The 26700-nt window shown below is 36.3% G+C and overlaps 1 protein-coding gene across 4 annotated transcripts in view; it reads left to right on the forward strand.

Moving 5' to 3' along the window:
* PAK3 (p21 (RAC1) activated kinase 3) overlaps positions 1-26325 on the forward strand; it is a 511889-nt gene extending 485564 nt beyond the window's left edge. For all 4 annotated transcript variants that reach the window (XM_053699311.1, XM_053699309.1, XM_053699312.1 and 1 more), the window contains exons 9-15: positions 2928-2976; positions 5708-5820; positions 7649-7766; positions 9088-9187; positions 10083-10279; positions 12391-12528; positions 24982-26325. In XM_053699311.1, coding sequence (XP_053555286.1) covers positions 2928-2976; positions 5708-5820; positions 7649-7766; positions 9088-9187; positions 10083-10279; positions 12391-12528; positions 24982-25071 — 805 coding nt within the window. In that variant the 3' untranslated portion in view covers positions 25072-26325. The remainder of the gene's footprint in view (positions 1-2927; positions 2977-5707; positions 5821-7648; positions 7767-9087; positions 9188-10082; positions 10280-12390; positions 12529-24981) is intronic.
* The last annotated feature ends 375 nt before the right edge of the window (positions 26326-26700 follow it).

The following is a 26700-nucleotide window of genomic DNA, read 5'->3' on the forward strand; positions in this document are numbered from 1 at the left end:
CTACACCAGAATTTTTATTGTTTAAAAAGATAGACGATTCCTTTATTACCCATTCCCCAGTTCTGCATAACCAACGCAGTTATATCAATATATGTTTTACCTCTGTGATTACCTTGTATCTAAGCCTCTGCAGACTGCCCACTTATCTCAGTGCTGTTGACAGACATGCAGTTTAGCCAATCAGTGCAGACTCCTAAATAACTCCACAGGAGTGAGCATAATGTTATCTATATGACACACATGAACTAGTACTATCTAACTGTGAAAAACTTTCAAAATGCTCTGAGCTAGGAGGCGGTTTTCAACGGTTTAGAAATCAGTTTGAGCCTACCTAGGTTTAGCTTTTCAAAAATACCACCAATGGACCAAAGCAAATTTGATGATAAAAGTCAATTGGAAAGTTGTTTAAAATGTCATGCCCTATTTGAATCATGAAAGTTTTATTTTGACTAGACTGTCCCTTTAACCCAAACATTTTCTTTCATGATTCAAATAGATGAAATTTTAAACAACTTTTCAATTTACGTCTAAAATCGAATTTGCTTCATTATTTTGCTATCTTTTTTTGATAAGCATACTTAGGTAGGCTCAGGATCCGCAAAGCACTACTGGGCGCTAGCTGCTGATTTGTGGCTGGGCATATATGCTTCTTGTCATTGGTTTCCTGATGTGTTTAGTTAGTTCCCAGTAGTACATTGCTGCTTCAACAAAGGAAACTAAGAGAACAAAGCAAATTTTATAATATAAGTAATCTGGAAACTTTTATAACATTGTATTTTGTATCTAAATCATGAAAAAAATGAGTTTAATTTCCCTTTAAGTATATAACTGTAATGTCCATCCATAAATTTGGCTTCATTATACAGCTATTATCAAAATCCAATCCCAGCCCGATTATATTTGCTGTGTCTGCACACTAAATCCCCTGACTTCCACAAAGGGCTGCAGTGCATTGCTGCCCCCCAAGTAGCCAATAGAAGAAATCCCTCTTTCACAGTTAGATATGGCATGAATGATCTGTATTTGTTGTAGCTAGGATTTGAGTTGAAATGTTGATTGAATAGTGCCACCAAGTGGCCTTTTTAAAAAACTGCAGTTGCTTTTTACTTGACTAGTTTAGTCAGTGGAACAATCCTGAGATTTCTTAGATATCTTTTTGAATAAAGTATGGCATTTATTGAATAATAAAAAACAAATTGTCCTTTATTCGTGAAAATTAGCTTTCTTTCCAGTGATAGAACCTCAATATATGTATGCTCAATCTATAGAGCAGTGATTTGAAAACTTTTTTTTGCCGTGGCACACTTTTTTTTACATTAAAAAATCCTGTGGCACACCACCATCCCAAAATTTTACAAAATCACACATTGTAGCCTAATACAGTATATATACACAGTGTATATATATATATATATATATATACACACTGTACTGTGCTGTCATGCCATGCCTCCTACAAACTATACATGACATATTGACATTCATTCACAAACATTCATAATCATTGTCTGTGAATTAATGTCAATGTCATGGTTGTAAATGATGCCTGATGAGCCTGTCACATACCTCCCAATATTTAAAAGAGGGACACCCCCGCACTGTTGTCAGTCTGCCGCGGCACACCTGAGGCTCTCTCACGGCACACTAGTGTGCCACGGCACACTGGTTGAAAAACACTGCTATAGAGTATAATCACTAAATATAACAGGTTTCCTCTTTTTAGTAATAATAATTTGCCTATATATTTAAGCAAAGTAATTTGCATATACCCTTTCTATTTAATTTAGTTCTTAAACTTGTCATAGGTCATTGTTGTAAAATATGTCTCTTTTTTTTCTACATAGGTCATTGTTGCAAAGTGACACTTAAATATAATAGGGTATATATGTACATTTTAGTTATGTCAATAATATATGTTAATCATAATTATAAAATGCATTTTACAGGTACCTTGATGTGTCCCCATAATCATGTATTTATTATATATAGAATAAACGTATATGATCATTAGTGATCTCTATGACTGGTGACTGGTTTTGTTTTTCATAACTAGAAGAAACAGATAAATTAACCACATTTAAAAAATAAAGGTTGAATTTCAGAGAATGTTTAGCATTACTTGTGCTGTTATGTTATACTAAAACCTGTCAGTAATGTGTGATATTAAAACAGGAACTATCCTGTCAATCTATTTAAGATTCAGCCAATATTTAGTTATATTAGCTTAGATACAAGGCTGACAAGTTCCTATAATTCCCCACTCACATTTCTTAAAGGGACAAGTCTACTCCAAAATAAACTTTCACAATTCAGATAGAGAATGTCATTTTAAACAATTTTCCAATTTACTTTTATTACCAATTTTGTTTTGTTTTCTTGGTATTCTTATTTGAAAGCTAAACCTAGGAGGTTCATATACTAATTTTCTAAGCCCTTAAAGGCCGCCTCTTCTCTCAGGGCATTTTGACAGTTTTTCACCACTAGAGGGTGTTAGTTTATGTGTGTCATATAGATAACACTCTGCTCACGCACTTGGAGTTCAGGTGAGCCAGCTCTGATTGACTTAAATGGATTTCTGTCAAAAAAACTGAAATAAAGGGGCAGTTTGCAGAGGCTTAGATATACAAGGTAATCACAGATGTAAAAAGTGTATTTATATAACTGTGTTGGTTGTGCAAAACTAGGGAATGGGTAATAAAGGGATTATCTATCTTTTTAAACAATAACAATTCTTACTGACTGTGCTGCATTTTCATATTTCTATGCTGGAGGAAGTATGGTCTTGTCTCTGTATGTCACAAACTGCTGTAAAGTATGGTAAGGAGCACATATGTCATGTCTGTAACAGTCTGTTATAGAAATAAGACTGGACCTGTATTCAGTGGTTTGGTTTTACTAATGAACAACCTATTTCTGCTCATTTTCAGGGCTTCTGGTACTGTGTATACAGCAATAGACATTGCTACAGGACAAGAGGTAGGCAGATTCATGTGTGTTTCTAACTCTTTGTTCACAGCAACAACCCTTCTAAACAAATGTTATTATTCATTATTTATTGCATACAACTAACAGATTAGAGCATTTTCTTTTTGCACTTTTATGTCTTCTTGAAGTTTATTTAAAGGGACAATCCAGTCAAAGTTAAACTTTCATGATTCAGATAGAGCATGCTACTTTAAGCAACTTTCTAATTTACTCCTATTCTAAATTTTTCTTCGTTCTCTTGCTATCTTTATTTGAAAAAGCAGGAATGTAAGCATAAGAGCCGGCCTGTTTTTGGTTCAGCACCTGGATAGCGCTTGCTGATTGGTGGCTACATTTAGTTGCTTAAAAGTTACTTAAAATTGCATGCTCTATCTGGATCATGAAAGTTTAATTTTGACTATCCCTTTAAGTAAGAAGATACATACTTTTTGGCATAATCTTTTCAACAAGGGAACTTGTGTGACTAGGTTAATAATGTTACTTTTCTATATTTCCAATGTGTTCTAAATAATAATAATAAAAAAATTAGAGGCAGTTCAAAAAATTAAATCAAATTAAAAAATGTTTTAAAAAAAGGCAAAAAGAGTCGGTACACACTAGAATCTCTTCTTTAAAACCATCTAAAACTGACTGAAAGAACTTCTGATAAATACAAAAAGAGGGCGCTCCAATGGCATAGTTTCTCACTGTAATATTTCACACTCACAAATCTCTCTAAAAGGGGCCAGGTGAATGGTCTTGCATGACTTGTGTGACGGGGAGAGTAATAGCCTCAATCTTTGTTTCCACTTTGACAGTAATATAAAGAAGTGAGTGTCATAAACTAAATAAATAAATGAATACATTGATGTACAAAATTGATGGTCGAGGTTGTTTCCTCAGGTTTCTCAATGTATCTGTTGCAGCGAAATGCGTTGTATATTTTACAGCATTGCTTGGTTATGAAGCTAATCGAGGAGCCGCTTATTCCCCTAGATTTGTTCACCTGACACTGGCACCTTTTAGGTGCATGGGGTTTTTGAGTATGCTGTGTCTTATTTGAATCTGAAAATGTTACACTGGAGCACCCGCTCTTTGTGTTTTCTAGATGTTCTAATTAAGGCCTAGATTACAAGTGGAGGGCAAAAATATTAGCACTATTGTGCATTAACATTGCTCAAGCTCAGGCAATTATTTTATTGCTAAAGCAATAGTGTAGTGCATGCTATTATGTGCTGTCACATGACTTCTATTGGGACGTGCACTAAAATTCATGTTGGATAGTGCTCAAGTGCAAGTAGTGGAGTTCTCTCTATAGTTCTGTGCTACATTTTACAGAGCTGTGTTTGATTGTGCTCAAGAGCAACACTTAAAGGGACATTCCAGCCAAAATTGGAAGCCACATGGATGCATTTAATTTTTGAATAGGAGCATGTTTGTTATATACGTGTATTAGCAAAATTGCTTCTAATAAAAGCTATAGTTGTTTCAAAACCGTATTTAAGTATGCACCGTGCACCAGCATTTTAATCACAGCACTTGCTCATAGAGCGCAAGGCACTTGTATCATCTGGTAATGACTAAATTAGTTAATTGCTGACATGATACAAGCCACACTGGTGCTCTGATCAGCTGCAGTATTTAAAATGCTAGTGCACTGAGAAGATCTAGCTATGTTTCACGCTCGTGCAGAGAAAAATATTAACACTAAAACAGTCATAATTTTTACTGACTAATATGTTATTCATCTATGTGCATTTACATTTTGACTGGAATATCTCTTTAACTAACAACTTGTTATGCAAGCACAATATGCGCTAGTAGTTCTCCCAATGCTGTCCATTAAACGTGTAGGGTGCACTAAAGAAAATTTCAGCTACATTAATGTGCCCTGGATAAAAATTGTTAACCATCTACTTGTAATACCTGATATGCACTATTAGCATGAGACAGAGTGCAAGATAACGCATCCGTTGCGCTCCACTTGTAATCTAATCTTTAATGTCTTAACATATTATTTTCTGTACCCTAACACTTGCTTTGGGTCCTGTTAATTCACTGCAAAGTCTTATAATAGTTCTGTCATAATAGGGCCAAGATCACATCACATGGAAGCAGCAAAAACCTAATAAAACAGTTTTTGTAGTGTATAGATTTTACTAGTAGAGGCTTTAGAATTAAAATAAAGTCAAACATATCTTTGTTTTTCTTCCCTTATTCTGCTAAAGCATTAATGGGACATTAAAGTCATGATTCAGACAGAGCATGCAGTTCTAAACAACTTCTAAAGTTACTTCTATTATCAAATTTCATTAATTCTCCTGGTATCCTTTGTTAAAGAGTAAACTTATGTAGGTTCATAGGAGCTCATGAGTGTGCATATGTCTTTAGAACTCTATGGCAGCAGCATTTCCATCACTATATAACATTACTGCAAACACTGTTGAAAACACTGCTACTGTAGAATGCTAACAACCCGTGCACACTCATGAACTCCTATCTCTCTACTTAGTTTCACTCTTCAGCAAAGGATACCCAGAGAACAAAGCAAATGTGCTAATAATTAGAAAAAATTTAAAAATTGCATGCCTTTGTAAACCATAAAAATGTAATTTTGACTTTAATTTCATTTGTCAAGGCTGATCAGTACACTAATTGTAGTACATGTGACACTATAGCTATCTATGCCACAAATTATTGTTATTCCAACCTTCATTTTCTGTATGTGTTTTTTTTTTTTCAGGTGGCAATAAAGCAAATGAACCTTCAACAACAGCCTAAAAAAGAATTAATTATTAATGAGATCTTAGTCATGAGGGAAAATAAGAATTCCAACATTGTGAATTATTTAGACAGGTGAGTTGGACTTCATAATTAGATTTGCATATTCATTACTAGGGAAAGGAACTATCTGCTGCAATGGGAACGACAAAGAATTGGTAAAAAGAAAGGGATTATCCTAGCAGGATATGCAAGAACTGCAACGCGCCCATCACTGTCATTTAAGAAAACCAATATGCTTTGTGTAGACAACTTGATATTTGCAGCATCAGTAGAACTCTGTTCTCACATAAAAAATGACTTGCTCATCTTACAGCAATTGGTGAATAAAGCTGTGAGCACATTTACTTGTCTAGCAGTTACCAGGACTTGTTCTTTATGCCCTTGCAATATGGAAATGTTTCCGGTGGCTTCACAAATCAGAACACTCAACTCCTAAGATCTTTTTATATTTGTTTACAATTCATAGCAAAGTAAAACATGGTTATAAATCTTCTTTTAACAATATAATATAAACTGTTTGTCCTGTATTACTTCCGAGCATAAACCTATTTTGCTATGTTAAAAGGCATTTTAGTCATGATTTAACTAAATTGCATTTAATAGAGAAGTCATTTTTAAGGTGAAGGAAACTTTGTGCTTTCAAAAATGGAGTCCATGACGTTTCTAAAAGGGACTCAGACATAGCTTCCTCTGGTGTTGTGCCCTTCAGATGCTTACTCCTGCGCATTATGCTCGTTTGGGCTCTGGGTTGTCTATGAGTGTGTCTGTGGCCAGTCCAGAGCAAACAGGGGCATATCTAGAGGCATAATGTATTTTGAAGAGAGCAGAAATTGTCAGAGACAGCAGTGTCTTTAGCATTTTCCGGATGAAGTACATTAAACATCGCTGCTCAAATAAAAGCAAATCCTGTAACCTGCAAATACTGCAAATCAAATAGCTGGTTGAGGCAATTTGCAACGCTTTGAAAAACAAAGTTACAGATAGTGGTGGTTCTAGAACTTAATAGTTGAGGGGTTAACAAGCACAATAGTTGCGCTCCACTCAGTAATACCAGCACACGTAAATGTGTGCTGGTATTACAAGTTAGGCCCAATGCAAATGTGACCTTGCATTCAAATTGCCTGGAAGCCTTGCACTCACGAAAGTGCGCTTCCATAAGCTCCAATGGGAGCCTCGTTATCATGCCATGACAGACGGCAAAGCACCTAGCGCAGTGCAGGGGGCAAATCGTGCAGCGTTGGGCAGCAAATTAAAAATATTTATGTATATGAATATAAGCATACACATATATATTTATAGTGAAAGCACAGTTCCCATTCACCTCTATGTAAAGGCACTTTTCAGTGCCGTATTTTTTCTAACACCCCACATCCCCTCACTTTAATCCCTTATAAATGATTTGTGCAGTTTCCTATTAAAAAAATAAAAATGGTCATATTTTTTATTTATATAAAACAATTGTCCATTTTAATGGCTGGTTATTTAACGTGCACCCATAAAGAGGCAAATTTGCCACCTTACGGGTGTACGTTAAAATAACGCTCCACTTGTAATCTAGCCCAATATGTGGAGCCCTTTGCAGCTCATCAGGGGTGCTAAACATGCGTTTGGAGATGCATTGCAACCCCCAGCACCCCCATAGAACAGATTTTACTTTTTGGGCTCTCTAGAGAGTGTGGGACAAAGCACAATTTTTATATAAAAGCAAGAGATGTTTAGCATCCCTTTAGGTTGTAAATGAACTGAAATGTCCCTTTAACTGACAATATAGAAGCCCATGATGTAGCCATTATAGACCAAGGGGAGAGCCCCTACTCTAAATCTCCTATGAGTCTTAAACTATGGAATCTACTTACAAGCAGAGCTCTTTAGATCCGTTATTTGTTTTGTCTTCTTGCAGTTATCTTGTTGGGGACGAACTATGGGTAGTTATGGAGTACCTTGCTGGAGGTTCTCTGACAGATGTTGTTACAGAGACGTGTATGGATGAAGGACAGATTGCTGCAGTTTGTCGAGAGGTGAGTGCACATCTATAGTAAGAATATGCAGAGTTATCCCTTTCCTTCCCTTAACAAATCTACAAATAAAATAATAATAACAAAAAAAGTTTATGGTGTTAAAGCATTTTATTTTTAAACCATTTCCTTTCTTTTACTGTGTATTTAACCACCACAAAGGTATTAAAATACATAGTCAAAGTTGTGCTCCTGTGCTACACTATAGATGAGGAGACAGCTGATGGCCAACCAGGATAATGCAAGTGTATGCTTCAATCACTGACTGTATCCTCATCTAGAAGGGGGGTGTTCTGGTAGTGCAATTTTTTTTTGTGTAAGTACTACGGGCCAGAGTACAAGTGGAGCACCAGTTTTGAGGGCATTTGGGGGCATTTGGGGAACTTTCAGATCACTGCCCGTTTGCGGGAGAGCAATACTTTAGCCCTATCTATGTAACCCTTTTAAAAGAGTTGCAACAGTAAAAGGATGAAATTTGTTAAAGGGACAGTCTAGTGAAAATTAAACTTTCATGATTCGCATAGGGCATGCAATTTTAAGTAATTTTCCAATTTACTTTTATCATCAAATTTGCTTTGCTCCCTTGGTATTCTTAGTTGAAATCTAAACCTAGGTAGGCTCATAAGATGCTAATTTCTAAGCCGTTGAAGGCTGCCTCTGCATTTTGACATTTTTTTACAGCTAGACAGTGCTAGTTGATGTGTGTCATATAGACAACAATGTGCTCATGCCCTTGGAGTTACCTAGAAGTCAGCACTGATTGGCTAAAATGCAAGTGGCAAAAAAACTGAAATAATGGGGCAGTCTGAAGAGGCTTAGATACAAGGTAATCACAGAAGTGCATTAATATAACCTAGCCGTATTGGTTTTGCAAAACTGAGGAATGGGTAATAAAGGGATTAAACAATACAAATTCTGTCCCTTTAAAAAATAAAATATTGTCTGATTTTTAAAATTAAAAAGAGATTGTTTTCTGACAAATTGTGAAGTTATGTCTATTTCCACTGTATCATGTGACAGCCATCAGCCAATCACAAATGCATATACATATATTCTGTGAATTCTTGCACATGCTCAGTAGGAGCTGGTAGTGTAAATATAAAAAGACTGTGCACATTTTGTTAATGAAAATAAATTGGAAAGTTGTTTAAAATTGCATGTTCTATGTGAATCATAAAAGTTTTTAATTTTGACTTGAGTGTCCCTTTAAAGAGAGCATATTCAACGTACCTGTGACTGACATGGCTCTCTTCGTGTGTTGTTGCTGCACATGTCACTGGAAGAGCTGTGTCTTGTGTGACTATATTGTATCATTGTTCCCCAGTGCCTACAAGCCTTGGACTTCTTACATTCAAACCAGGTGATTCACAGGGACATTAAAAGTGACAACATATTGCTTGGCATGGATGGATCTGTAAAACTCAGTAAGTATAGCACAATAATTATAAAACATTATTATGCAGACTGTACAATATGTTTACATGCTGAAATACTTTACTATATTATATATTATTCCTTTTTATACATTGTTATATATATATATATGTTATAGTGTCAATATACTAGAGCAAGGTGCTATTGGGACAATGTCACAAGAACTACATAATTATTTATAAGAATTTTATTTTTGGAGCAAACTTGCACTCCTTACTTAATAATAAGAAGAGAGAGGCAGTTAGGGACAGAAAACAGCTGCACAAAGGGATAAATGTGACTAAAGCAACGAGGTGATGGGCAATAACCAGGATAAGAGGAGGAAAAAAGGCTGTAAATGTGGGGTAAGGAATAGCATTAACAACAGAAGGATATATGAAAAGAAATATAGAGGGAGAAGAAGCTGAGGGAGGGGGCAAAAAAATAACCGGAAAGAAAAAAAAAGTATAGAATGAGTGAGAGAACCAGAACAAGAGGAAGCGTTACAGTTAAATGGCTATTGCAGGCTTATTTTTTTATCTAAAAGAATGCATTCTGAAAAGTATTTCTGCATTTTTGAAAACATGCACGATCACTTTTTTTGTGACACGTCTCTCTCCACCAATAGTGCTCTGGGAGAGAGCGTTAGCAGGAAATCCACACCTGATACTGCTGTATTCGTTTCAGTTTGCACTTTTAAAAACACATATATTCACGTATTGAAATGCTTATACTTTTGTTTTAATGACACTGTCCCTTTAAAGAGCCGCCCGATTAAAGAACAGAGATAGTAATGCAAATTGGACAGAAATGCAAAAAGACAAGACATGTAAATCAACACTGTATTATTGTGTCAGACGAGATATGATCATGGAGTTCATTTGTAACTTGAGTTTCATTTTGCAGCGGACTTTGGCTTTTGTGCTCAGATTACGCCTGAGCAAAGTAAACGTAGCACAATGGTGGGGACACCCTACTGGATGGCACCTGAAGTGGTGACAAGAAAAGCATACGGCCCTAAAGTGGACATTTGGTCTCTTGGGATCATGGCCATCGAGATGGTAGAAGGAGAACCTCCTTACCTTAATGAAAATCCCCTGCGGGTAAGTACATGTCAGTAATATACCACATGAACAAACCAAAATACTCATCTTACCATTACCAATCATATATTCTGCTACACCTTGAGGTATACAGCATGAGAAAGCTAAGGTGGCTACCGGAGCACGGAACTGCTGATTTACATAATATTTGTTCCAGTGACTTTAAAAAACATGGTAATGTAAAGTATGTCTGAAGCTTAAAGGGATTTTCATATAACTGAATGAAATAGACACTACTATAAAGAAGAATATGCACAGATACTGATCTAAAAGTGCAGTATAACTCCTTTTAAAAACTTTAAAACTCCCAGTTTAGGACTGTTAAAGAGGTTAGGCTGGGACACCCACTGAAATGGGCTGAAAAAGCAGTAATAGCAGACACCCCCATTTCCCCTCTCCCTTGCATATGAAAAGAACCATTACACAACCATGAGCCTGTAGACATCAGTAAACATGTAACATTTTGGGGCTTGGTTAAGAGTCTGAGAATCAGCACAATGTTATTTAAAAATAAGCATTTACATAAACACTACCAGATGGGCTATATAAATGGATCATCTACAAAACTTTTATGCAAAGTAAAATCTAGTGTACAATGTCTCTTTAAATGGATAGAAAGGTAAAAAATGAAATGTACATGGTTGCATTACAATTTGAAATAAAAACATTTTTGCAATATATTTCCATTAGCAAAAATGCTTCTTGTAAAACTTATTACTATGTTTCTACATCATATCCTGTTAGGGCCCCTGCATCAATATTCAAACACAACACCTTCTCAGAGAGTCAGCGGTGTATTGATTTTGAAGATGTAATTTGTGTCATACAAGCCACTGCTGACTCTATTAGCAAGCATGGTGTTTGAATACTGGTGCACAAGCTCTTACAGGATATGTGCATATATTTCAAATTGAAGTGCACCCTTGCACATTTTACTTTAGTAGATTTTGGCGTATTCAATAATTAGGTTACCATCCTGCACCTCTTTACAGTTTTTTTGTAAAAAACAAATAATATATATATATATATATATATATATATATATATATATATATATATATATATACATACTGAATTGCTTACCTTATCTAAGAGAGTTACTCTACTAATATATTGATCAAAATGCAACCCAATGTTGGGCTCGTTTCCATTGAGCCGTAAAAAATGGAGCCGTAAGCTACCAAAGTTGCCGACAGCTAAAAGTAGTTTACGGCTCCATTTTAGTACCAGGTTTCCATTGAAATATTTTGCGCATTGCATGCAGTCGCTCTTTTCATGTAGGTGAAAGTTAACATTGTGTTAACGCTTCCATCCGACATTGAATTGAATTTTTTTTAACGTCTGCGCTCCTTACCTGTGATCACCTCTAAAGAGAAACAAAACAAAGATACACTTATTTATAATACACATTTTTTAACTGTAAGCAAATACTATTTTTTATTATAATTATATTTTCAGCTTTATATATGTAATATGTATTGCTGCCCAAGGCATAGGTCTAGTTTGAATTTTGTGGATATATGCTTGCATATATTTTTATATGTAAATACATACTGATATTTCCATAACAACATAAGTGCAACTATTCTTACACACGGGACAACAATCAATGTTACATATTATAATTATTTTCTACATTGAAACACTTGCATTATTTGCAAGTTTTAAAATTTCAATGGGAAATAGGTCTTATTTTTCCTCTTTTACGCCTGGGAGTAATTTTTCTTAATGTATCTTCAGCCTCCGACAGTGTATTAACGGTTTGCGCTTTCATTAGAAACCTGGTATTAGTTTGCGGTTATTGGCTTCTAATACTTTCTATGGGCCTCAAAAATATTTGATATCACGTATAACGCACCATCGGAAGCAGTCAATAAACAAAATGGCTTCCGACCGCATATTTATCAATTTGCAAACTTATGCAAACCTAATTATGGCTCAATGGAAGAGAGCCCGTCATTGGCTATATTTAAGCACATAGCAATTCTCCTGTTTTTTAATACATAATTATTGCTCATTTGACTCATGCTATCACAAAATGAGAAAATTTCTATAATATAGTCAATTGGGTTCAATTTCTCTTCCTTTCCAACACCTTTTGTTCCATGTAGGCATTGTATCTGATAGCTACCAATGGGACGCCAGAACTGCAGAACCCAGAGCGACTGTCAGCCATATTCCGAGACTTCTTAAACCGATGCTTAGAGATGGATGTAGACAGAAGAGGCTCAGCCAAGGAGCTGTTACAGGTCAGAAAGAGTATGGAATGGTGATGTAATGTATTCATACCATTGGTCAGTCTATTCGTACCATTAATCTGCAAGTACTTTTGTTTTTTAATAATTGTGTTATATTTAGAGTTATTTTTACTGAAATGCACAACAGAGAGTGCAAAAAAGATATCTGTGCCACCTGTTTTAATGTTACTAGGTGCAGTTTAAATTAGTCTGGAAATGCTCATACTTACAAACCATAGCAAACAAATATATACAATAATATCTATTTAAGCTCCTACTGTTTGTTTTTATTATTGTATATATTTGTTTATTCCATTGGACGGAGAGTAAAGATTACAGAACCTATGAGTTTAAAGGGACAGTGTAGACCAAGTTTCATATAACTGCATGTAATAGATATTACTATAAAGAAGAATATGCACAGCGAATGATATAAACATCCAGTATAAAACCGTTTAAAAACTTAATTAGAAGCTCCCAGTTTAGCACTCTTGACTAAATTAGGCTGGGACACCCACTGAAAGGGGCTGGGAAACAAGAAGAGCAGACACTTCCCTCTTCCCTGCATATGAAAAGTCAAATAACATACATAGGAGTCAGCAGGAGTCTGTAAACGCGAGTATACATCTGGCACTGTGGGGCTTAGGGCTAGATTTATCAAAGCCTTTCTCCTTCAGTTCCATCCAAAATAGCTCATACAAACTGATCGTCATATTCATCAAAGCACTCTGCGCCTATAATTGGGCAAATCTGAAAGAAACTTCTTCGCACTGTGCTTGCATTCGCCTAGGCGCACAGGCACGCTCCCGAGTGCTACAGTTTACATTAGTAATAGGCGTAATTTAACAGCCCGACCTACAAATCCGCCTAGTTTCTTATTTATCATTGCTTTGCGCCGATAGGGAACTGCAATTTCTGCTTCAATTGCGTGTTGTATATTTCGCCATGCAGACTGAGGCGAACACCATTATAATACATGCTTTTACATCTTGTGATGCAGTACTTTCTTCTTTTAACTAATTTTTCAAAGGCTCAGTGCCAAGAAAAGACTGTTATTGCCAGAAATTTTCGCTTCCACTGGTGCATATGAGTACCAACAGTTATATATATAGATCGATATTTTAATATATTTATTTTTTGCGATCTTAAATGATCAACATATATAAAAAACAGCACAGAAACATTATATAATATAAATATAAGCTAAATATTAACTTAAAAACACTTTTTTAATAATCAAAACATGGAGGCGTAAATATTTATATGGATGTACTGTGATAAATATGGAGTAAATAGGGAGTAAATGCCATTTCCGACAGGCGAAATTTATCATTATTACGCCCCAGCTCGCCTGCACAAAGTTACCTCTATTTTTATGATAAATTCAGGCGCACGTGTGCGCTTCTCCGGAGGCGAGCTGGGGTGCAGTTACAGGCGAAGCACATACAGAGTTCACCTAGCCTTTGATAAATCTAGCCCTTAGTTAGGAGTTTGAAAATCACCACAATGTTGTTAAAAAATAATCAAAACTATACATTTTTATAAAAACACTCCCAAGTGGGCTACATAAATGGATCATCTACAAAACATTTATGCAAAGAAAAATCTAGAAGAAAACAGAAAACAATGTGTTAGTGCAAAAAGGATATGTCCAAAATAATCAATTGTAGATTAAGTCCCAACGCCAAATGTGCATAAGTGATCCCAGGGATTACTTCTCAGTGGAAATGAATGCTGCAGTTAACCTCAAATAAAACAGATCAATGCTGCCAGTGGTGAAGTCCTGTGAGACTACAGGGTTAATTCACATGTACGTTGTATACTCACATACTGCAGAGCTTCACATCAAGCTCTGCAGTACATTAAAGAACATTCTAGTGTATAATGTCCCTTTAAGTATGTTTAATAAAGTATGTGTGTGTTGTGCCTGTTTGTACATTAATTCTTAATAAACTAGTAGGTATGGATTGTAGGTATGAGAATTTCCGACTAATTTAAACTGCACCTAGAAACATTAAAATAGTAGACACAGCAATCTTTTATAAGACTGCTTTTCCGTATATATTAAAGCATTCCAAAAGTTTACATTTTCAAGCACAATTTGATCATCTAATTCTAATCACTAACGGTTATAGATCATAACCTACATTATTTTACATCAAAACGATCATTCAGAATGTAATAAACATATCATTTACATTTCAAATATGACGTCACTGAAGCCAACGCTCTATTATGGGCTGTCCATTAACAAGCTTAATCGCCAGCCCGATTGCGTTTTTGTGCATATAATTATTTGCCCATTTCTTCATTGGACCCATGCGCACTGTGATACGTTCACTCGCGCATGGCTTCTTTCTAAAATCAATTCAGAGCGTCTGCTGGATGGAGAGTGCCGTATTCTATGACGAGCCATAAAGATCGCGCATGCACATAACGGCCAAAGGCCGACATTTTGATAACTCAGGTTATCTTCCAGGATTTCTGGATGCAAAAGAATAGGCGAGCTGTGGGTTAGGAAAACAATAAAAATAATAAGAAGAATATATCGTTAACGGTAAGAATAAGAAACGCAAAGCACGTTACATATATAATTATAATCAAAGAATCTTGCGATTGAAGATACGTTTTTTGCATCGTTTAGTGTCTCTTTAAAGTGCAGAGTCCCTGATACTCAGTTTAAATTGTTACATTTAGAGTTATCTTAATATACTTGCATTATTAAAAATGTCTCTACATGTATTATTTTAAGAGTTTTGCTGACCGTAAAATTTGTGACATATTTGTGATATATTTAAGCTTTAGGGCCTTGATGATCTAAAGCTCTCTGCACTGGTGAGATTACCTAAGACGGCTTGACAGTGCTGTGAGATAGGCAATGTTTAGCTTGTTTATCTAGCAATAAAGGATTCTGGGTGTGAAGAAGAGACACCTACATTACTATGTAATGATCAAATAAAGCCCTAAAAGATTTTATGTGTTTAGAGATGTGATATGACCACATGCAGCACAGGTCCCCAATGACCGTCAGGCAAGACATACCCCTAGGCAGCTGTTTGCTTTTAATTCAAGCTCTGGCTTTCAGCAGTACATACAAGCACATTAAACTCAAAAATGCACTTTCTTTCTTTATTTTGCTTCTTTATTCTTTAATTTAGCTCTGAACCATTTGTTTTTTTTTATATTCACTCATCCAAAGTGGTTGGAATTCATCCTTTAGAAAACAGAACCCCATCTCTGCATCATTCTACACAGTGATTGTTTGATCAGTGCAGGAGCTAATTTTTAGCTATACATATCTGGTCACAGTAAAGGAGTCATATACACATATTTAGGAGGCTTTTCAAAGAGGGTGCCACTGGGCTGCAAAACAGTGCAGGTGACAAAATTGGTTTTAAATCATATATTTTGTATGCTGACCTTTTGCAATGCTAAATTCCTCATTGCTGCATAAATATAGGGATTACTTCAATGTATCCGTAAATCTGAGAATTTAATAGTGTAAGGGACATTGCACTTATTTTTTTTTCTCCCTTTTAAAGGGACAGTTAAGTGATCAAATTTGAAACATATCAGAATCAAGTTAAACATAGTAGTGATAAATATTGTTTGGGGAAACTTTGTCTTAATAAATCATTTACTGAAATGTCCGTTTATAAATTCCTAAAACAAAAAATAGGATAGATCAGACTTCTATCTGATCCTACTTATGTGTTTTCATATAAATTGGCAAAGATCCTAGATGAAGCTGTAGCTTTGGGTATCATGACCACAGAACAAACTAAACATTTGATTCCCTCCAGCATAATTACACCCATCTTCAATAATCTCCCCAAAACCCACAAGAGCATCACCCATCCCCCGGTTAGGCCGATCATATTGGGCATAGGTTCCCTTTTGGAGCCTGGGTCCGAATGGATCGACAATATCCTACAACCTTTGGTACTAAATCTATACAGTTACCTTAGGGATTCTAGTCATCTGTTGGATATTAATTAATATATATAAAAAACATATATATAAAACCAGTGCGCCAAATACCTGTATAAAAATAATAGTGAAAATACCAACATATAGTGCATTCAAATAAAATACCCCTATATATATAAAAACATGAGTAGAAACTGCATAATATAAACAGTGAGGTTAAAGTCCCAATCAAACCAATAATGTAGATGATGGAAATATGGTGTAGGACAGTTCATCTAGTCCATAATCCAAATTCTGAAATCTGGAACAGATGGCAGGCTGCTTCTTCGAAGTTCTTGTTGGTGTCCCAAGATGTTAAACTCTGCAGAAGTAAAAGATAAAAAAAGAAGGCGCCACCATAGTGCACAATCAGATGTTTCTGACACGCCAAATATACAAGTAAGACCGTACTTACAAGCTGTATGACACTTGAGAAGTGTCACAAATGCCTTCTGGACTGTTTGGAGTCGTCCAGCTAACTCACACTGGTGGATGTCCGAATTTCTCTGGGGTGTGGGAGCGGCGATAGCAATCAGCATGCGTTGTGCTTGTGTACTCCAAATAAAGTCTGTTTGCTTTTACAAGACTTTTGCCACGAAGTATCTTTTATTCATTTTTTTCATCACTTTGATCCATTTGATACATTGTATCTACTAATGTATCTACCATAACAGTGGATAAGTACAAGACGAACCGGCTCTGTGAAACGTCTGTGGCTGGATACTGCATGCTGATTGCTATCGCCGCTCCCACACCCCAGAGAAATTCGGACATCCACCAGTGTGAGTTAGCTGGACGACTCCAAACAGTCCAGAAGGCATTTGTGACACTTCTCAAGTGTCATACAGCTTGTAAGTACGGTCTTACTTGTATATTTGGCGTGTCAGAAACATCTGATTGTGCACTATGGTGGCGCCTTCTTTTTTTATCTGTTGGATATACTAACAGATTTTGTCTGGCACGAGGGGATATAAGTGTAGTAGATGCTGTTTCCTTATTCTCGTCTATTTCTCATATACATAGATGTCGGGCAATAGAGTTTTTTTTTAATAAAGAAACTGCCTATAAAGATGAAGTTAAACAGTTCATTTTGGATGTTGTGGATTTCTTACTCACAATTATTTTATCTTTGATTCTGAGTCGCATTTACAATGTCAAGTTGCGGCGATGGGTGGAAATTTTGCGCCATCATACGCAAACTTGTTTGTGGGAACTAAAGAAGATCTATAACTCGGCAAGCTCATTCAAATCAGATATATTATTTTATATGAGGTTTATTGATGACATTATCTTCATTGTAAAGGAATCATTTCCATATGATCTTTTTTTAGCATCTATCAATGATAATGAAGTAAATCTAAGGTTCACTGGCGAGATGAGAGAAGATGGGGTAAACTTTTTAGATTAACACTTATATAGAAATAGAACCACACAAAAGATATTAACTAACACTTATCGTAAAGAAACAGGAGGCAACACTATCCTGCACGTGACTTCAATGTCACCCGAGGCACCTAGTCAGTTCAATTGCAAGGAGCCAATTTTTGAGACTTAGGCGTAATGCCAGTACTTTACAAAATGATATACAAGAAGGCAGAGAGTTGATCCATATACTGAGTGCCAGAGGTTACAAATAACAATTGCTAATGAAAGCTTTTGAGGAAATAAGAGATTGGGATCCGACCAATAAAGTTAATAGTAAAATCAAAAGTAATAAATATGACAGCAATGAGGGTGCCACACGAGGTGCCGCAGGTACACAGAATTTCAGTGTTCGAAATAATTCAAGAACAATCAATAGTAGGGAGTTTTTTGACAAAGTTAAGAAACCTCAAACTCTAGCATCTAAATTGTCCCCCAGTCAGGTCTCTTCAAACACAGACCAGAAATCCACGTGGCTATGTGGAAAGGGTCATTTTAGATCACTTTTAACTAATTGTTTAACATGTGAGGTAATGGAATTTACAAGTAACTTTCACAGTAATATTACGGGAGAATCTTTCCAGATTTCCTTTTATGCCACATGCCTGAGTTCATAGTTGGATTGTAAGATGTTTGGGGCCCAGTATGTTGGTCAATCTACCAGAGCCCCTAGATCCAGTGCTTGGAACATCTGAGAGATGTTAAAACTACAATAAAAACTCTGCAGTTCCGAAACATTTAAATTACACACACTTCACAAATGTACCACATTTCAGGTTTAGGACCATAGATCTAGCTAGAGTTCCCCAACGAGGAGGGGATAAGTGTAAAATATTGGACAAGAAGGAGCTCTTTTGGATATATATACTCAAAACTAAGCTACCATTAGGTATGAACCAAGAGTGGGATCTACGCTATTTTGTAGAGTAAATACACGTGTTAGTTTAATGTATTGCAGACACTTTTGTTTTCTTCAGTTCTACTGTCATATTATATTGTTCTCATACCATGTTGTTTATAATAATATATATTTCCATAACATTGCTCAATTTCATTTGAGATAACCCCCAATTGGTATGTTTACTTTTGCCAGGATATATTAATTACACTAATTTCCTACATGACTTCTCTCATGAGCGTTCTCCCTTGTGTTTTTTTGTGTCTATTTTATCTTTGGAATAAAGTTGATGTTTTTGTTGCTCAGCAGCGGATATTTTTTTGTTTTCTGTATCTTGCGGTTTGTCCGCCGTCTTTGACCGGCTCCACGCAGCCCCCGGTACTGACCCACGCCAGCTTACACACCAGTGATATCTGGAGCAGTATTTTTTCTTCTTTATAAATTCCTAACCTAAGTCCATCATAATATTTTGTGGGCGTGTGGCCAGTCCGTCATTCTTCGGATCGCACATGCGCTGCCCCTGGCAGTGATGTCACCGCAAGTGTGAAAACGGGCTTGAGCTGTATAAAAGCTTGTCCATGTTCATGTGTGAACACTTTTGTTTTCCGCTGGATCGAGGTGCTGTGACAACAGCTGTTAACCTGTAGTGGCAGGAGCAGTCTCGCTAATACAGTTCTTGCTTAAGACAGTCCTCCTTACATACAAGTTTCTCAAAAGGCAAACTAATCATAGAGGCTCGCGCTTGCGCACGCTCACTGATGACAGATGGGGGTGCGCTTGAAGTGAATTGCGATTGGGAGTGGGAGAAAAATGTATTCATGAATATTATTAATTGCGTAATTGCGTTTGGTCAGTGGGCGGGCTGATGCCCAGCCCTTTTATCGAGGATTGTTGAGGAGAGTGTATGCTAACTTATTCAGAAAGGTAAAATATATATATTTTACAAATACTATTTTTATGGGTATTACTGTTAGAAAATTTTATATACCATGTTGCTTCTGCTAGGTTGCAATCATATGAGTAAACAGTTCTTTAATGTGTTCCCAATGATATCTAGTGGAGAGTATTCAATTATTTACAAATAGCTTATTTTTTTATTTAAAATACTTAATTTTGCCGTTGAAACCATTACCTCTACTCAAAATGTCAAAATTGCAGTATCAGCTATAGAAAAGTGATGTGAAAAAGAAACGGCAGCAGAAACCAACTCCTAGGAGAATTGGTAAAGGGAAAAGCTCAGCCCATTTCAAACTGTGTTCCTGTGTCCCTTTAATACCTGGGTTTTACCGCCGCATAGGTTATTGAAGTGAGCTGTGAAAGGAACAAATTAGTTTAAAGTCTGAAGATTTTAGGTTTTAAAGTATTAAATAATAAAAGATATAAAAGAAATTGCAGTCGGATATTTAAACCATGGTAACAGTTTCATTTTTTTTCTTCATGTTCCAGGATTAATACAATTACGGATTTATTGTACTCCTGTTTTAATATAAACAGAAGTCTTCTCATTGTGTCCATTTGATGTAACACTTCAAAGAGTATATCCCATTAGGTAGAAGACTGTTCTCCATGAAATGTTTTAGTGTGACAAAAATCATGCAATATCCATTTCAAATACCCTTTACTAGATTATTTTTTAGTGGGCACAGAAATGTAGCTAACTGGATCTTTTTTCATCACAAGAAAGAGAGATGTGTGAATATTATTGTAATGACTGTAAATCTTTGTCTAGAGCTGGGAACAGAAAGATTGAACAAAATTACTTCCAATTCTCTGGTATCATTACAGTGAAAAATGAGCTGACAGGAGACACAATGAACTGTAAATTCCATGTACCATTGCAGTAGATAAGACAGATCCACTTATTAGTTAGGAATAGAAAGTTGCTTCTGGAAAAATGTAAACTCATAGCCTAGGCAAAACGTTAAAAGCAGCCTATGGCGGTTACAAATGGCTTCCTTACTTTGTTTTTGTAAGAAAATGGTGCTGTTTATTATAACACTGGTGTTGAAGCCCATCTATACGGGCCAACATGTGTAAGTAAAGAAATATACCTCTTAGGAGGCATTATGCACTTCTGCACTTTTATCTTAAGCACACAGTCAGCAGTCAACACCCACATTTTTGTTGTTTAAAAAAGATAGATAATCCCTTTATTACCCATTCCCCTGTTTTTCATAACCAGCACAGTTATATTAATACACTTTTTACCTCTGTGATAACGTTGTATCTAAGGCTCTTCTGACAGCCCCCTGATCACATGACATTTTATTTATTATCTATTGACTTTCACTTTAGCCAATTAGCGCAGTGTCTGCCACAATCCACGGGTGTGATCACTAGCGCCTAGATTACGAGTTTTGCGTTATGAGGGGTGCGGTAGTTGCTTGCATGTTATTGTCACTGCTCACTTACCTACAGCGCTGGTATTACAGGTTTTTATAAACCCGGCGTTAAAAGACAAGAAGTGAGCGTAGAGCAAAATTGTGCTCCATACCGCACTCCAATACCAGCGCTGCTTAAGTGAGTGGTGAGCTGGTTATACATGCTCGTGCGCAATTTCCCCATAGACATCAATGGGGAGAACCGGCTTATAAAAAGTCTAACACCTGCAAAAAAGCAGCGTAAAACTCAGTAACGCAGCCCCATTGATTCCTATGGGGAAACACATTTTATGTTTACACCTAACACCCTAACATGAACCCCGAGTCTAAACACCCCTAATCTTACACTTATTAACCCCTGATCTGCCGCCCCCGACATCGCCGACACCTGCATTATACTTATTAACCCCTAATCTGCCGCTCTGGACATCGCCGACACCTACATTATATTTATGAACCCCTAATCTGCTGGCCCCAAGATCGCCGACTCCTACATTATATTTATTATCCCCTAATCTCCCACCCCCAATGTCGCCACCACCTACCCCAACGTTGCAGCCACTATAATAAACATATTAACCCCTAAACCGCCGTACTCCTGCATCGCAAACACTATTTAAATATTATTAACCCCTAATCTGCCGCCCCTACATTTATTAACCCCTATTCTGCCGCCCCCAACATCGCCGCCACTATATTATATTTATTAACCCCTAAACCTAAGTCTAACCCTAACCACCCCTAACTTAAATATCATTTAAATAAATATAAATACAAATTACTATCATGAACTAAATTATTCCTATTTAAAACTAAATACTTACCTGTAAAATAAACCTTAAACTAGCTACAATATAACTAATAGTTACATTGTATCTAGCTTAGGGTTTATTTTTATTTTACAGGCAAGTTTGTATTTATTTTAACTATGTAGAATAGTTACTAAATAGTTATTAACTATTTACTAATTACCTAGCTAAAATAAAGACAAATTTACCTGTAAAATAAAACCTAACCTAAGTTACACTAACACCTAACACTACACTACAATTAAATAAATTACCTAAATTAAATACAATTAAATAAATCAAATACAATTAGCTAAATTACAAACAAAAAAAACACACTAAATTACAGAAAAAAAACCCTAGCCTAACCTAAACTACCAATAGCCCTTAAAAGGGCCTTTTGTGGGGCATTGCCCCCAAGAAATCAGCTCTTTTACCTGTAAAACAAAATACAAACACCCCCAACAGTAAATCCACCACCCACACAACCAACCCCCCAAATAAAACCCTAACTAAAAAACCTAAGCTCCCCATTGCCCTAAAAAAAGGGCATTTGGGTGGGCATTGCCCTTAAAAGGGCATTTAGCTCTATTGCGGCCCAAAGCCCTAACCTAAAAATAAAACCCACCCAATGCACCCTTAAAAAATCCTAACACTAACCCCCGAAGATTCACGTACCAGGATAAGTCTTCATCCAAGCGGCAAGATGTCCTCAATGAAGCCGGCAGAAGTGGTCCTCCAGACGGGCAGAAGTGGTCCTCCAGACAGGCAGAAGTCTTCATCCAGATGGCATGTTCTATCTTCATCCTTCCGACACGGAGCGGGTCCATCTTCAAGACATCCGGCGCAGAGCATCCTCTTCAATCGACGGCTTCTTCTGGAATGAATGTTTCTTTAAGTGATGTCATCCAAGATGGGGTCCCTTAGATTCCGATTGGCTGATAGAATTCTATCAGCCAATCGGAATTAATGTTGAAAAAATCCTATTGGCTGATCCAATCAGCCAATAGGATTGAGCTTGCATTCTATTTCCTAAGAACAGCACTAATTGGCTAAAAAAGCCCTGCGATAAGGGGCAATCTGCAGGGGTTTAGATACAATGACTCATTAGAGGTAAAAAGTATATTAATATAATTGTGTTAGTTATGCAAAACTGGAGAATGGGTAATAAAGGGATTATCTATCTTTTTAAACAATATACATTTTTTAGGGACTGTTCCTTACAGGAAAAGGGGGTAAAATAAATAATGAGAGTATATGGGACACTGTAGCCTATGTGGGGGAGTGGAAAAATACAAAGATGTTAAAGGTAAATTACAGAAAAAAAGACAAAATAAAGAACGACATTGCATTGTTATTTTTTTACTCTGATGTTCATACATGTATGCCTAGTGGAACACTATTCACAATGCAAGGCTTGCTACATTGCACACAGCCTCTTGAGATCAGTAGTGCTCAATTTGTTATTGCAAGTTATCAGATCAATTATTTAACCAAAGCCCTATACTTCTATTGGAAGTTCAAAGTGCTGGTAGCGCATATTGCAAGTCATCTAGTGTGGGCACAAAATACCACTTGTTTAAATAGTTTTGAAAACCTGGTATCAACTAGTTGGGCATTTATTTAATACACCTGCTAGAAATAAAATCTAATGAGGTTTAATTAATGGTTTAGAAATAGGGAACAAAGGTTTGGAACAAAAGGAACAAGGTGTGGGGGAAGGTGTATATGGATAAAGTATATAACAAGGGGAGAAGGCAAAGGGTCAAGGGTATATGGAAGCTGAGTGACGTGTGTGACATAATCCCTTGTATGTGAACTTTGTGTGTGTATATATAGAGCCCTGTTTATAAAGCCATGGACACAGCCTTGGTCCCCGAGGCTCCTTAAGTACGCTGCTACTAAACCTCTGCTGTCTCAAGGGTGGCAGAGTTAAATCATCCTGGTCAGGATCGGTTGGGATGATTGACAAGCCCTGCTCTCATGCAGTTAGTTGCACTACAGCAGGGCTTGCAGCTGCTCAACCAATTGCTTTTGCAATGTTAACTGCAACGCTGGGCGGACAAGGTTCAAGGGTGCGTGTGTGTGTGTGTGTGTGTGTGTATATATATATATATATATATATATATATCTGTGTTTATACATATGTGTATTAAAGGGACAGTCAATACCAGAATTTTTGTTGTTGTTAAAGATAGATAATCCTTTAATTACCCATTCCCCAGTTTTTCATAACCAACACAGTTATAATTATACAAGTTTTACCTCTGTAATTACCTTGTGTCTAAGCCTCAGCAGACTGCCCCCTTATTTCAGTTCTTTTGACAGACTAGCATTTTAGCCAATAAGAGCTGTCTCCATGGTAAATTCACTCTAGTGTTGAAAAACTATCAAAATGCATTAGGCCTTCAAGGTCTAAGAAATTAGCATATGAACCTCCTAGGTTTAGCTTTCAACTAAGAATACCAAAAGAACAAAGCAAAATTGGTGATAAAAGTAAATTGGAAAGTTGTTTAAAATTACATGCCTTGTTTTAATCATGAAAGTTTTTTTTTTAACTTGACTGCCCCTTTAAATCTAAACTGTACAGGTTAACTAATATAGAACATTTATAGCAAAAGGAAAAACAAGAACTCCATTACCCAAAGGGCACGGGGTGCTAGAGCTGCTTTCTACATCCATGCATCCTGACAGAAATACTTTAACGAGGGCCATAATAAAAATCAATGGCCTGAGGGGAAATTGTGCTCTAAAATTGGGTTTTGGCATCTGCATTAGGCCACAGGAGTAACTTTACTGTGCACGGTACCATTTGTAATTCCAGGGCAACAATAAAGCAGTTATGGATATTACACTAAAGTGATAGTAGTGCTCAATAACACTCACATTTTCTTCTCTCAATTTAACTCTGGCTCTTTATGGTTGAATTCAGTTTTATGTCTCTTTTTTAAGTTTAATGGTGTATAAAATCACAAAATAATGTTTATTCTTGTTTTCTTTTTTGCAGCATCCATTTTTAAAACTAGCCAAGCCTTTGTCTAGCCTGACTCCATTGATCATAGCAGCAAAGGAAGCCATTAAGAACAGCAGCCGCTAGCCACACAGCTTACAAGTCTGCGCAGGAGAACACAGAACTCAGCAAAATCTGAAAAAAACCTCATCCCCTTGCGCACAAGGATTAACAATCTTATCAGTCGTAGGGTGACAAAGCCCAACATGAAGCACCTATGAAAGTGTCTTCTTTCTGCCCTCTTGGATTCCTTAAACTCATTTTATTTCTTTTGTAAGTCTGCAAAACAGTCTGAAACTGGTGCTGAGCATCTACATCCTGATTATGTGCAGAAACTTTCATTAGATGGGGTTTAATTTCATAACAGACGGTTCATTTTCTGGTTTCTTGTTTGATTTGTATTAAAAAGAAGAAAAAAAAAAACTGAAAAAAGGTTCTGCAGCATTTTCAAACATGCAGCAAATTCATCTACAGATGACCCCTTGTGATTCATAATGATCCTTTACCCCTATGCACTCATACTCCTCAAGGTGTCTCCGTCTACCTGGTTTCAGTGCAGGGTCTGTTTACATAAATGAAGGTTACATTTGCATGAAAAGCAACCATTCCTCATCTGGACTTTACAACTGATTGTCTGGGATACACTACAGCCGTAAGAACAGCAATTCCATCATATGGCATGATGCCTAAAAACCCTTTTATTGCCAACGGAGACTGGAGCACAACGCTTTGCGTCTTACTGCAGTTGGGGGGGTTGGCCGTGTTTACTCTTGACAAAGATTATTAGTCTTCAACTACAGGATTTTTTTTTTTCTTTCTTTTCCTTGGTTTACCGTGTCACTTGGTTCCTAGATTTGCTGTGATCACACAGTTTCTTTAAAATCGGGTGTTTATAATAAAACAAATCATTCTGCAGTGTCTTATTGGTTCCAGTGTAGGTCTGCAGCTTTGATTTTCAATTAGTGACTGCATTTAAAGGGTCAGTGTTGTATCACTAGAGATTTAAGGAAGTTTGGATCATAAAAAGGGACACTTGGCTTTTTACTATGAAGTCACATTGAGGGTCCACAGTGGTCTGTATATCAATCTAGCCACTAAATTGTATTATTGCCTTTATAATTGATTACATTAAGAGTTTAACATAACTATTACATATAAATTGGGTGACTATGAGCTAATCTTTGAAAATTCAAAGGGAATTACCTCCAGTTCAATGGTAATCTCATTGTGATGTATTTGTGATGTGCCTCATAGAGAAATTGCATTTTTTTGTTCTGTCAATAGGCCCAGATTAGAAAACCAAACAAACAAATAAAAAATAAATATGTTTTGTTAATAGTATGTAGCAGATAAAATTTTAAAATTTCAGAAAAAAATATTTTAATCTTAAAAACCCTCTTCAGTTTAAAAATGCAAAATATAATATTACGTTTGTCATATGACATCTGATGATTGAAGGAATAAAGGAGACGGTAAAAGAATGTTAAATGATTGGATATAGCATGAAATGTTAAACAATTTTTCTAATTTTACTTTTAGTATCAATTTTGCTTAATTCTCTTGGTATCTTTTGTCAAAGAATAATTCTAGGTGAGCTTAGTAGCGTGCACATTCTTTTAGCTATTGGGCAGCAGTGTTTGAAACAATGTGTATTGCAGTGTGGTTTACACTAGGTTTACTCTTTAATAAAGGATATCAAGAGAACAAAGTAAATTT

The sequence above is a fragment of the Bombina bombina genome, chromosome 1, assembly GCF_027579735.1.
Source record: "Bombina bombina isolate aBomBom1 chromosome 1, aBomBom1.pri, whole genome shotgun sequence".
Lineage (NCBI taxonomy): Eukaryota > Metazoa > Chordata > Amphibia > Anura > Bombinatoridae > Bombina > Bombina bombina.